Raw genomic sequence first — 14,349 nt, forward strand, 5'->3', positions numbered from 1 at the left:
TGGTAAGGACAGCCACTGTGTGGGGTTTGTGATTGGTCAGATGCCGCAAACAACTCCCCTTTTATGGGAGCATGCCCTGACCAAAGTGGGAAAAGCCAGGGTTGAAATACCGAGTTGATAACCTGCTTCGTAGTACCACTTATGAGGATTGTGAGATTGTGACTGTCTGGTTAAGTCAGCCCAGGTAACGTCGAGATATCCTGGATATGTTAACTGGACTTCGAAGTGCAGGTTTCAGGTCTAATCGTCATTTCTGTAATCATTGCCACCTCCAGTTCTGCTGATGGCAAAACTGACAAAATGAAGGAGAACATGATCATCTTGGCCACATCATTAATCCATAGTTTAAACTAAAGTCTTCAGGTAAACAGATCAACATATTCAATAAACTTACAACATGCACAATTCAGCATGTTTTGATTCTTGATAAAAACTCTCTCACGCGACCATCTTATTCATAATGTCATTCCCATTGTTTTATGCAGGGTTTCATCCAATGCAGGCTCATAAATATTAGTAGTAACACCACACCATTATTCTCGCCCAACCAGGATGAGTGGTGTTACAGTCATTTTTATGTACAATCATTCACAAGCAGCTTTTTTTCAAGCAAACATTCAGTTAAGCTTCCCAAATGTGGCAGTTTCACGTAATAATGTAATATATTTGGTATTTTGTGACACTCAGACTATCATCTTTACAGAGTTTCTTTTGCTGTTTTCTGTTATTTTATCGATGCAACAATGAGTTTCCGAATGAAAATAATAATCTGTGGGCTAATGAACCTGACGGCATGTTAGCAACACAATAAATGTTTTATGACGGTGGTGTGCAGATAGTGGCGGGTGCGGTGGTGAAGGGAAGCAAGCAGCTTTTTCAAATAATCAAGGAGTGTTTGTGATGGCTGATAAAAGTTTGCGTGGCACACAAGTCTCCACAGCTGTGTTTGTCACTCATCGTGTGCCTTTAATGAACAGCTCATTAGACGGAAACCTCATTAGCTATCTGACGACAGGGAGCAAATGATGCAGGGAAGAAGAGAGGAATTTGTTGCGTCTCATTTATTGAAGGTAAAAAGCCAGGGAACACTCAAGGATGTGCCTCCGGTTCTGACTGCATGATTGGAGTAAACATCATCATGTTCATAAAAGCAGCTCCATAAACATAATCCTCCGCGGAAAAGCGCTTCTAACCTAAATAGGACCCCTGAAAAAGATGCGTACTAGCCTGAGAAATTCATTTTTTAAAGCCAACCTATTTGTGTTTGTGCACATCAGGAATATTGTTTGAATTAAATGCATAATAAGTGGACACATGGCTTGATGGGACTGCGGCTAAGCAATGAGGGGATATTCTACACTTTGCTTTGCAGATCTGCGATAAGGAATGGCATTATTATGTGATCAACGTGGAGTTTCCTGCCGTGACGCTGTTTGTGGACGGGGTGACCTACGAGCCCTACCTGGTGACGGACGACTGGCCGATCCACGCCTCGAAGATTGACACACAGCTGACCGTGGGCGCCTGCTGGCAAGGTCAGAGTGCGAGCGAGCGAGCGAGCATGCGTACACGTCCGTCTGGACATGTTCCGTCATACAGACGTTTCCCCACTAAAGCCAGACAGGGAAAAGCCTTCACACCATGTAGTTAGAATACTTTACAGCCATACTATAATCTGATGGTCGTTTTATATGCAGCAGCCTTTCCCACTTGGTGTTCTGGTGCTATTTTCAACTCATAAAATTTGAAAATCAGGAGCCACATCAGTGTAAAAGAGGCATCATGTTTAGTACTTCATTTAAAAAAAAAAACTGTTTTAGCTATTTAATTGGTACACGGCTGAATATCGACAGTAACAGCCACTTTAGTTAGCATTGTACATTTTTATTATAAAACAAATAAGAAAAATGTTTAATAATGAGACAGAAACAGAGCAGGAATACATGGCTCCTCGGCTAAAATTCACTATTAAGTTGTTTTTCTCTTTTGTTATGATCAAATATGAGCACACAGCATGGGGTCCTTCCTTCATCTGTTTTCCATTTTTTTCATTGTCAACAGCAGTTTTAATGAAATATTAAATTGCTTTGATTGAATGTTGCGGAATAAATTACATTTGTTACACTGAACACATCACTGTAATCCATTCATAACAAAACACGCTCAAATATTTTGATCTATAAGTCTGTTACACTCACCACAGGAGATGATTACCTTGCAGATAAATGCAACAGTGAGCAATTTCCATACACTTTTCAGTTCTATGAAATGAGTGTGGAACTACATTGTGATTTTCTCGAAGTAGGGCAACTAACAGAGCTCCACGAGGCCAAAATCTGTCTGCGATTTCCAGGTGTACGCAATCTTAACCATACTGTGATTTAGCTGGGAAACTGGTGACGGCTCTGGATAAACACAGAGAAACTGCACCGACAAAAAATGTCAAGCAGCCAAAAGATGTTGGAAATTTCATTTGAATAACAAACGAGAGAGACGGAGAGAAGAAGCAAGAGACCCACTGTAAAAATAAATAAAGAGATTAAGATTTATGCCCCGGGGCAGTGAATGTTTCTTCTTTGAAATGTAGAGGCGCGAGCTGAGTGGGTATCAAACAGCAAATTCTGTGTCAGTTCCAGCGGCAGGGAATAAGACCGAGTGGTGATCGGATTGGAATGAATAAGTGCTACCCTTGCTGCCATGTTTATTACTTGAATAATTACACAAAAGTGTTTCTCAGGAGGGCAGAGTGAGACGGCAGCGATCTGTTCAGCAGCCCGCCTAAATCATGGCGCTCGTGACACTCGCCTGCATCATCCAGCGCTTCCATCCTGATGGCGTTTTGGTAGCTGTTTAGATTTCTTTTCATCCTGTGCCTGATTGCAATTTTCTTTTTTGTCGTCATCATTTTCTTTCTTGCCTCGTGCAGCCCTCTCTTGCTGCCTCTTTCCATGAATCTCTGATTGTGAGAGAAAGCCCTGAAGGAAGGATTAGCTTGAGTGAATGGAGGACAACTTTGCCAGCTATTACATCCCAATGAAGCCGCTTTAAGCTTCACTAAGCCGCAACTGATAACTTTGCAGGCCATTAGCGAGCAAGATTGCCTTTCAGAGTCTCTCATTTCTCCATCCTCTTTTCCTCACAATCAACAACATAATGATGAGACATGTAGAATAAAAAGCATTCAGACTGTACTTCCATCGCCCTGAGAGCAACAGCAAGACGCGTGTTTTCCCTTTACAAGGATAACAAGCAAATAGGTTTCATTGTTGCTGGTTTTTAAGCAGTTTCCTGCGCGCAATGAGCGGTTCTTGACTTTGAATGGCAAATCATTTGCCACAGATGTGTGTCTGCAACAGGACAGTGGGGGCGATCACTCTGACACCTCAGCACAGCAGCAGAGGGTGGCTTCCTGCATTTATAGAGGGAAGGCGGCAGTCATGAACAAAGGACCATGATGTAGCAAGTAAAAAAAAAAAAAAAAAAAAAAAAAAAAAAACTGCAGGGCACACGCACATTGTTGTGACTAATAATAGTAATAATGAATTTTTTTTTTTTTTTTTTAAATTTGAAATGCAACTGCAGTGCCAGTGAGGCAGCGTGAACAAATCAAGACGCTGAATGAAATGTAGTTGTTATTGACGTTCTTGGGAACAAATGTGTGTCCAGACTTTTAACTTTTACTTTTAACAAGCACCAATTGTAGGAAAAAAAAAAAACTCTTGAGAGACCTTGGTTATTTTCTGAAAAACAGCAAACTTTCAAATGTCGATACACAAATACAAGTCTATCTATTTCTTTGAAACTGACAGTGGATGACTTCTTTAAGTTGTGCATGTGTGTAGTAGGAGAGATCCTCAATGGCAAACTCTAAACAGACCGACTCAATACAAAGGCAAATTGCACAAAAATCACTACTTCTACTATATCTACAAAATTAGAATTTCATGTCTGGATGCAGACAATCAAGCAATGCCAATTCATACTCACTAAATCACGAAGGCCTCGCATTGATGAAAACCTTCTAACTATGTATTTGTAAGAGATGAAGATGGAGAAGAGATTGGTATTTCTGCATGTGGAGAGAGAATAAGAGAGCAAATTAGAGCGGCCTCTCCCTGTGCTCCCACTGACACTTGTCATCTTTAATGTGCAGTTCTCGTAATGTCCAGTCTGAGTGGACGGACAAGAGGGATGAATGACACTTGGAAGGACTCACCTCGGATTGTGATTATGTAAAAGTACATTGTGTCTGAGTGGACACAGAAAAGAACAGTCGGAACCAATAGAGGGATCATTTTACTTTAAAAAAGGTTCACAATCCAAAGAACTGCATGAAGAGGTCCTTTGTTTCAAGCATCCTCTTCGTGTTTCACTGTTTATGTGGAGGACAACAGACACCAGTCGCCGTATCGAAGTAACACGCTACTGTAGCACCACTTTTTGCTTTTTAGTCAGCAATTACTTAATGAAATACATAATACTGGTGAATTTTCAGTTGTTTTGTTATTCATCAGTTTTCCCAGTTGTGAAAAAAATACACAAGCTGCAGAGCTGGCTTCACTCCACACCTGAAAGTTATCATCAGGTGAAGCTGTTGGCGTTTGTTATATTTACTATTTTATTACTATTTCCTGGTTTTCAGGTTGTTTTAGTTTCCCGCTAATGATTTGGTTTCATGTCCTCTCTGTGTTCTTGTGTGGCCTTTCTCACCTCATCTCAAGTGTCCTCCACTGATTACGCAAGATTCTTATCAGATGTGCGTCTTTGTCCCCAGTGTCTGTGGATGAAGCATCACAAGGCTGTCAGTTGGAAATTTGTCTTCTGCTTTTTGTCGTGATTCCCCTCTCTCTTGCTCCCCCTGAATTTTTAGCTTCCCCTTGTGGAACACTTTGGACTTTGATTTTGTTTCCTCTTTATGGGAAGCTTTTTCTGGTTTTTTGAATTTGCACAGCGTCCTAAAAGATTGCTTTGATTCCCTGTCTGCATCATGGGTCCTTTTTCAAAAGCCTCAACAAATAGTTCATTTCAAGAATCAATTACATCTCGATTATAGAGCATCTACCTCTAACTGACTGATGTAACTTCACTTGAGCTTAATGAGTGAATCAGACAATCGATGGACCCGCGCGGTGCTGAGAGCCCGGCTAATGCCTCACAAAAACACTACAGTGAGACGGCTATGTGCCCATTAGTCAGACCAGACTATTCGAGGGACACAAATGAAAGTAACACAAGAAATATTTTTCCACATTATAAATACATTTTTATTTGCTATAACCATTAAAGGTACTCCACCTCTTTGTTTTGAAAGGATGAGCTGGAAATTGTACTTAAAGCGATACGTCAACATTTTGGCAAATTGGCCCATTGAGCACAATTCCTTAGTCATTTCGAACAGCATACTTACTTTTTTTGTGAGGGTGAGCTGTTGTTTATTCAGAGGTGAGTCGGGGAAGGTTTTCGGGACGGACACAATGGAAGTGAATGGTATTTTTGTTCCCCCTCGTCAAACTCATCAAATACACAATCCAACAACCCCAAAAAACTTTGGTGGACACGTTATAATCCGCACATTCACTACGCTGTGAAATATTAATGCAAAATTACCAGATTGAGTTGTTTATGTGAAGATTGCCAAGATGGAACTACTTACTAAACATGGCGTCTGGGCGTAGTGATTTCAAAAGAAAAAGTAGTTCCCAGTATTTGCTTCAGTGTCATAACGCTACAGTATTATTTGTTGGTGTTCCACAGCGTAGTGAATGTGCGGATTATAACGTGTCCACCAAAGTGTTTTGGGGTTGCTGGATTTTGTATTTGATGAATTTGACAAGGGGGAACAAAAATACCATCCACTTCCATTGTGTCCGTCCCGAAACCTTCCACGACTCGCCTCTGAATAAACAACAGCTCGCCCTCACAAAAAAAGTAAGTATGCTGTTCCAAATGACTAAGGAATTGCGCTAAATGGGCCAATTTGCCAAAATATTGGAAGTATCGCTTTAACACTCAAATATATTGATAGTCTTTGGACTTAGGTGATGAATCAGTAGAAACAAGTTCCTCTTGAGTTGGTTTCATCAGGTTTGTTGAGTAAAGAATGAAGATTATTCTTGTCTTATTCGGACTCTGCTCGGATCTTTACCATCGGATCAGCTCCAAATTAGATATATTAGGCTTTTCTCTTTTCCTGTTGCCCATGCTGACAGTTAATTATCTAGATTTTAAGAGTCCAGTCTGGCTGTCAGTTTGACATGAAGTCTTCATGTGAATGCTTAACATGCTGCAGGTGGTATTGCTGTAACAGGATCTCCTCTTTGCCGCGTGTGGCTCGGATTGACAGAGCTGAGGGAGGCGATGCCTGCAGCCCTGTGCGAGCTATCTGCAGGTTGTGCTTACCATTTCCCTGAGCCTTTCTGTACAGAATAGCGGTGCTTGATAAGAACTCGCAGCCTGTGTTAAATGACTGGATGACCTTCAGGAACAAAATTGCTGAGTCATACTTCAAAAATCCTGAACTTGTATTTATTCAACAAAATCAGTTTCTTTTCATTTAAACAGACACCTTCAGGATGAATGTCAGTGCAAACTGTCAATAAAAACTGTTTATTATTACAAATGTATAATGTTAAATTAGTTTACTGGTTTTGAAAATTGTAAACTTATACCAGCGAAGAATTCTACCACAAATCTGAAATACAAAGTCATTTTTTTTTAAAGTATTTCTTTAAGTGTTGTTTCCATATTTTTCTTTAGGCACTCACATTGCACTCCTCTAACATACTCATATTCGGCACAGAACGTGGTTTAAAGTATAAAAATCGGCTTTGGTATATAATTATTTCCATTAGGATGGGAGAAGTTATCATCCTTTGCTAAGTTTCTTTTCGAAATGCATAGAACATAGCGAACCTGAAAGACTCGCACACGAAGTAATTTACTTTAAGTGCACTCGCCCGGCATGATTTCATGAATATGACACACTTAATCAAATGTGGGGAAATTGTATTGCAGGGCAGAGCATGCATGTGATGCAGAGAAATCTGCTGCTCTGTATGGAAACAGAGTCAAGGTTGAAAGGCTCCAGGTTTTTCCAGTGTGTGTGTGTGTGTGTGTGTGTGTGTGAATGGATGTATTTCCCACTGGATGACCTCTGGGGTCAACTGTGCATCGCCAACTCTCAAAGCCATGAATCAAATTCAGTGTGACATCCTGACAAGAAATGTCAAAATCAACTGTCAGTCGTGTGTTGTCGTGTGTCATGTGACGTGTGGTTCAGTATTGTGAACCTCAGTCTACAGGTTAGAGTGTTTTCCTGTGGTGCTGCGTATATTTTTCACTCTGTTTTCACTGGGGATTTGGATATACAGCAGTCATATAGAAAATACAATTCCACCCAAGCATTTAGTTAAGCACCACTGTAAATCATTTCAAGATAATGCTGGTATTTCTATTGGATATTTTCTTCTTCTTCTTTTTTTTTTTTTTTTTACACACCTGTTCCCAGACACAAATGCTTTTTATTTATTGTTTCTGACAGTGTGAGCCTTGGTGAATTCCTTGGTAACACGCAGAAGAAATGTTCTTTCATTTCAGTTATCTTTAATCAGACTGTTTTTTTTGTCCAACTTCACGCTGTCCTCCTCTGTATTTAAACTCCTTTTTTCCCCTCTCTCTCTCGCTCTCTCTCTCTCTCTCTCCTGCACCCTCTATCTCCTCTCCTCCCCATTAGGTGGTGAGATAGCAACCCCACGGTTCACTCAGTATTTCCATGGCAGCCTGTCAGGTCTGACAATCCGACCAGGCCGCATTGAAACCCAGAAGGTTATCTCCTGTTTGCAGGCCTGCAAAGAAGGCCTTGATATAAACTCCCTTGAAAGCCTCGCTAAGGACATAAAGGTGTGTGGAATAATGGAGACACAATTAACATTTTGCAACACGTTTCAGTCTTTGGTTGGTCGGATAAAAACCCGCTAGCCACCTTTGCTCTACTGTAAAAAGGAAAGCAAAACGCTGTCTGAACACTTCTTTAAATGCCATTCTTTTATTCTCCTTCCGTGAAATTAATTGGAGCCCAGCGAAGCATGCACAGACATGCATTTAGTTGTTATATGTCTCAATTTTTTTTTTTTCCAAAATAAACAGTGACCGTGACTTTTTTTTTTTTTTTTCTTTTCATTTTCTATGATGAACTGTATTTGTGTGTCCTTCCAGTTCCACTTTAACCCAGCCCAGTCTGTGCTGGTGGTGGAAGGGGAGGATGTGGACAGCATCAACACAGCCATGACCAAGGTCTCCTACATCAACTCCCGACAGTTCCCCACGCCGGGGCTCCGCCGGCTGCACATCACCACCACAGTGCAGTAAGTGCACATTTTGGATGTATACGATGGAAAACACTTTTTCTTTTTAGCATTAAGTTTACTGTAGTTGGAACTATTCCCATCTGCCAGTTTATGGTTATAAACCAGTACTATTGTGGGAGCTTTCAATTCAGAATTGGACTCATTTGGGTCATTTGAAACCTTTGAGTCAACTTTTCTCCTTTGTTTTTGTTTTTATGTTTCTTTGGTACACTCTTCTGTTATGTTTCTTATTTATATCAGATGGAGACATTACATTTCACCCACCAAATGAGCCGGCCACTCAAGAGTAACCTCACCCAGGCAGACACTTTGTTGCCATGGCACTCGAGATTATGGTCAATGTAAGACTTTGATCTGAGGAGCAACCTACATTTCTGTCGGACTTTACTTTTGCTGATTATTATGCATATTGCTTTAACCGATGGACCACCTTATCAGGAAGACTGCAGCATTTCATTTGAGAATATTCTTTTTGTTTTCAGTGGTAAGCTTGTAGATTTCGAACATACATTAAAAGCAGGTATTATTCGTGACTGCATGTTTGCGGTTGCTGAACACGAGGCTTGATCTGCATATTTATCCTGAGTGAATGCACATTTACCATCACACAGGCTGTAAAGCTATGTGACACGTGGATTAGCTGATATTATAGAGGAAAGCTTCTCAGTAGGTTCATGGATCTATTGAGTCATGGGTTCATATAGGAAATTGTTTGATGTGCAGAGCTCCTGCAAATTTAATGTGTCACTGAGTTCATTGTTGTTTGAATTCTTCCTTTTTTTTGTGGAGGGTTGAAGAAACAGAGCACTGCAGTGACATCAGACATTATATATTCAGACATTAGCATTTTAAGTCTTTATTGCAGACATCTCAGCATGCAGGCGATCTGTTTGATCTCACTATGCTTGAACAACGGATATGAAGAGGGACATATGTGCTGGTAATCTGAAGACAGAGTGGTCAAGAAAAATCCCTGCAGTTAAATCTAGAGGCTGCAAACAGATCTGGAAAGGGAAAGACATATTGAATTTTCCTTTAAACCACAGAACACTCGCAGGGATGGCAAAAGATCATTAGTGTAAAAACAATTAAGCTCTCTAAATGGACCAGCTGTTCATTTTAAACTTCGGTCTGTTATTGATACGAGAGCCACACTGCATTACAGTCTGCATTTTCATTGCGTTTGTCTTTTTGTTTTTCTTTCCTTTTTTGCTCTCTGTTTTTCTGTTGTGTGTCTGGTTTTGGATTTGATTTGATTTGATTTGATTTGACTTGATTGAATTGGCTGTGCTCTCCTAACAGCACATCCTCTGGATGGCGAAGTCAGTCATTCAGCCTGCTTTTCCTCCCAGCGCCCGAACACAGCTAAACAGCTCTGACAGTGCTTGCCACTGTAATCGAATATGTTTGATGGCTTTTGTTTTTTTTCCCAGGACTGATAACAGTTGGACTGGCACAGTTTTTAGTGCAGTCACTTGTTGAGCTTCCTGTCCCTTTCGAACTAACTTCCACAATTTTATCTGATATTTTACAGTTATCATCACTGAACTGAAACCTTTTTCTCTTCAAAATTCAAAATATTATGTGCAGTACCTTGATGGGCGTCTGGTGAAGTGACTTTGAGTGATACTGACGGTGTAAATACCTACTTAAAGTCTTACGTATGGCTAAATTGCTCAGTAGCAGTTATTCCATTCCATCTTGGACACGAGTCTGACCTGGTCCTTCTAAATTTACTGAGCACTCACAGAACGTAACACACTTGATTGTACACCGAGTGTGTGTGTATGTGTGTGCGCAGTGTGAGTTGGTGGCACTTGTTCACATGTTCTTCTCTTGTCTCTTCACCCATCCAGCACCTGTTCATTTGTTGAGCAGCAGAAGCGGGCAGGTCAAATCAGCTTAGCGGAGCACCGGTCGATAAAGAGAGGCAAGCTGGAGGAGCAACAATAAAGGCTGTCTGACTCTGAGCAGCACTTCCCAGCTTCCCTCGAGATAAAGGCAGATAGATCTGCCTCCGTGCGCACGGCAGATGTGTTGAATTTGTCGGCAGTGACTGAAGTATAAAAGATATGCCGTCCTATTAAAAGTGTTGTTTTGTTGTGCAGCTGTTTCTGGCTTTCTCTGACTTGTAGCAGGAGTAGCTGAGCGATAACCGCTGGTTCACTGATTACTGGTTCGCTGGTTTTGGCATTTATAAAATAAGCTTAAGGTAATCGTGAATCTTAAAAGCAAACAGCTCTTTTTGTGTACTTTGTTCATTTGCAGACAGGTTTTTTTTTTTTATCCTTGAAGAAATGTGTTTGTGTGGGTGGAAGAGGTCACGGTTAATTGCACGGAGGCTCAGACTTGCTCGTTCCAGCACAGCGTCATTTTATCAACAGAATAACTTCGGATCCAGTTGTTACTGTTACGACTGCAGTTGTTGATCCTAAATTGTATGAATTAAACAAATCCAAAGAGGTCCCAACTTTTTTTTTTTTTTTTCAGACTGCAAAAAGGAGATTCTTGTAACTATGAGCTGGTTTGAAAAAGTCCATCAAGACATTCAATCCTAAATTTTATTACGCTAACAAATTCTTGTGTAGAATTTAGGATAATTTTTAGGTTTAGGAGGGAGATTTAATCACATATTCTGTTGATGACGATTGTTGCTTTTTTTTTTTTTGTCTGAAATACATGCATGTACTAAATTCTCCAGGATCTAAATAATGATCCCCAACTGGAAGAAAACATTCCACAAAACCTTTTCTAAGTGTTTTAAAATCATCGGGTTTGTTTTGATGGGGAACATCAGCTTTGCCAGTTTTCAGTGTTTATCACCGACTTGTTCTGGAATTCTAACAAACCTCAGGAGTGGTAATTAATTATTACCATTAATTAATTATTATCACTTATGAGAAACTGATTGACAAACAAAGCACCCTCTCTGAAACTTAAACAGCCTCGAAATGGATTTTCTCTATGAGCCTCTTAGTAAAAAATGATGGATCATTAATTTACTACATTTCTGCAAAGTTTTAACAGTTTTTTTTGCCACCCGGATTTAATTTCCACTGCTTTAGTGTCACTTCGTTCAGTCGTTCCCGTTGAGGTTTGCCCTAGAAAATGTTCTTCTTTGAATACCGTCTCTGTTTTCTTCCTCACACCAGTCATCTGCATATCCGAACTCCATCCTCAGCATCCCATCACCGTTTCAACAAACTTTCCAACCTGAACTCTTCCTCTAATATACTCATTTCACCTCAGTGAAAGTTTCAACCTCCTCAGCTTTGTCACCTCAGATTTAGCCTGACGTTAGGTCATCTCTCACCTAAACTCACGATCATTCTGTAGACTTTCACCTCCAACCTGTCTCAGACTCTTCTGTCAGTCTACTCTGAACTCATTTTCTTCTTTCACGCTTTCCACTGGTCAAACTTGTGTCTCTCTGCTCCGTCAGACCTCTGTATCCTTTACTCTTACTCACTGTAATTCATCTATTCCAACAAATTCGACCTTCACTTCTTGGGGTTCTCCTCACTCTCATTACAGATCACTTTGCCATCAACAAACAACGTAACTCCTGTATCCAGACTTCATCTGTTAAGTCAATCATTGGGAATAAAGCTGAAGTTTGACATAATTTCACTCCATTCTGAAAGCCTCTATTACACCGACAACACACTTTCATGCTGTTACTGAGGTGCGGTGTTTTCTTCGAAGGCTTGCTGTCTTTTTTACTGAAGTATGCGCTCACACTGTTGGGTGGGAAGATTTTTTTACATAAGCTGTTGCCTTTTTATTAATATAAATTTTCTTTTAACGTTAAACGAGTGATTTAAAAGTCTTCAAGAAAGTAGTGAAACACTGGTTCTGTCCGATCCTGTAACCTCTGTCTCCTGTTCTGTGTGTGTGTGTGTGTGTGTGTGTGTGTGTGTGTGTGTGTGTGTGTGTGTGTGTGTGTCTCAGGTGTTTCGGAGAGGACACGTGTCTTTCCATCCCAGATATCAAGGCCGTAGTTATGGTCCTGCAGCCGAGTGAACCACAAATCACGATTACAGGATCGAATCGACTGGTCAGGCCGGCTGGAGACCTGCGGGGCCCGCTGGGCGTGGCACCCTTCAAAGAGCTTTACATTACCAGCACAGTCATGAAGGGAGATGGCTTCGGTGGACGTGAGTAGCAGAATCTCTGATCATTTCACACCATGCCTGTTTGTTGATATTGTTTCATCTGATCAAAGGCATTTTTAAGTACATTTCTGGTTGGTGCATATTAGCATTTCAAAGATTTTTTTACACTCATGTAATTCTGCACTTCAGCCCGGAGGCCAGGTGTGATGGAGCTAATGCACAACCTGGACTACTGCGACGTGCTTGTAATTGGGGACGAACTCAATCCTGAGAGGGAGAGTCTGGAGATTCATCACAGCGCTCTGCTGGGAAAACACCTTGATGCCACCAACTCCACTTCTGGAATATCAATATATGGTAGGCAAGGCTAACTCTCTGGTGAAAGGAATGATCAGGAAGTACCACTGGTGCTCTGTACATCGGGAAACGCATTATTTACCACTGCGAATGTCAAGTGAGATCTGTGGAAATAGGGTTGCTTTTGATCTGGAGTAGCAGGCGCATGCTCTGTCTGCACGGTTAGGAAGGCGTAGCTGATGGCGAAACCGAAACCTGAAATCTTTACAGGTTTATTTTTGACACGAACATGTGTTTCCACCTCACAACATGCGCTCAAACCGGAGACTAACACAAGTGTTTGTGTGTTGCAAGGCGTGGACTCCATGGCCCACTATGAGCAGGCGCTGAGACAGGTGCGCTACAGGAACTGGCGGCCCGCCGCTCTGAGCGAGAGAAGGTTCAGACTCACCTGCTCCGAACTCAACGGACGTTACACGAGCAATGAATTTAATTTGGAGGTAAGCTTTACATTTAAAGTATCACCGGTGATTTGCAGTGCATAACATGATCAGAAGTTTAAACACACAGGCGCTCACACAGCTGCTCGGTAAGGTGCTGCACAATACCGAGAGAGATTTAGGGTGCATGTGGGTACATGGACAGAGCGAGAGCCGCCCTGTAATCAAAAGGCAGCCCACTCTCGCCATCTGAGCCACTGCCGCCCCTAAAATACAGACAGCTTTTTTTCCTTTCATAAATTGAGCAATGCTAGGTTAAGTATGAAGTCAGTCGGTCCGCTTTCAGAGGGAAATGATAGCAGGTCTTGGAGAAATGTCGTAGCGACACCATCACAGTGAAATTATATGTCTTCTTTTTTTCACCTCAGCTCAAAATGTAACAATCTGTTCGATCACACAGTTTCTACAGCCTCTTTTCTCTGCACCGCTCCTCCTCTGTAGGTCAGCGTTCTTCACCACTCGGCGCCCGTGGAGCACGTCAACCACATGGCCGCACAGCCGCAGTACATGAGACCGGTCCACCACCCACTCATGATTCACACTATCAACTCGCACATGTCGGGTAAGTCGCAACTTGAAGGGAAATGGGCAAACTATCATTTAATCGCTTTATAATGACAATTTGAGAGTTCACGGGAAACTTCTCTGAAACCTAAATGAGACTTTTTCTGCTCAAGGCAAATTCACTAGTTTAGAAATAAGTGGATTTTATTTGATTATTTTTTTCAATCATTACATCATTTACAAAATAAAAATCAGAACTTTAACTGTTTTCCTAACAGTCAAGACCTTTTAAAAGTTTTTTGTAAAATGTACATCTTTTCTTTGTACTCATCATTGGTGGAACTTTCACGATAAAATGTATGAATGTACTAAAATCGCTTAAACATAAATTAAGCAGATTTGTCTTTTGTGGAGCACTTCTGGGTTACTCAACTCCAACATTCAAATATAATGTTTCCATAAATGGACTTATTGGAAAAGCTATTCAAAACATGGGAATGTGCAGTATTGCTTCGAATTTACCACTGTTGATCACTGAAAGCTGAAGTGATTGCATTTTGTTGGCCA

The 14,349-nt window shown here is 41.0% G+C and overlaps 1 protein-coding gene across 1 annotated transcript in view; it reads left to right on the plus strand.

The window, feature by feature from the left end:
* Positions 1–14,349, plus strand: part of LOC115405538 (calsyntenin-2-like) — a 155,053-nt gene that overhangs the window by 137,245 nt on the left and 3,459 nt on the right. The window contains exons 10-16 of the mRNA XM_030115143.1: positions 1,373–1,535; positions 7,733–7,899; positions 8,215–8,363; positions 12,318–12,523; positions 12,671–12,838; positions 13,133–13,278; positions 13,720–13,840. Of these exons, the coding sequence (XP_029971003.1) occupies positions 1,373–1,535; positions 7,733–7,899; positions 8,215–8,363; positions 12,318–12,523; positions 12,671–12,838; positions 13,133–13,278; positions 13,720–13,840 (1,120 nt within the window). The remainder of the gene's footprint in view (positions 1–1,372; positions 1,536–7,732; positions 7,900–8,214; positions 8,364–12,317; positions 12,524–12,670; positions 12,839–13,132; positions 13,279–13,719; positions 13,841–14,349) is intronic.

The sequence above is a fragment of the Salarias fasciatus genome, chromosome 18 (genome assembly GCF_902148845.1).
Source record: "Salarias fasciatus chromosome 18, fSalaFa1.1, whole genome shotgun sequence".
NCBI classification, from domain to species: Eukaryota; Metazoa; Chordata; class Actinopteri; order Blenniiformes; family Blenniidae; genus Salarias; species Salarias fasciatus.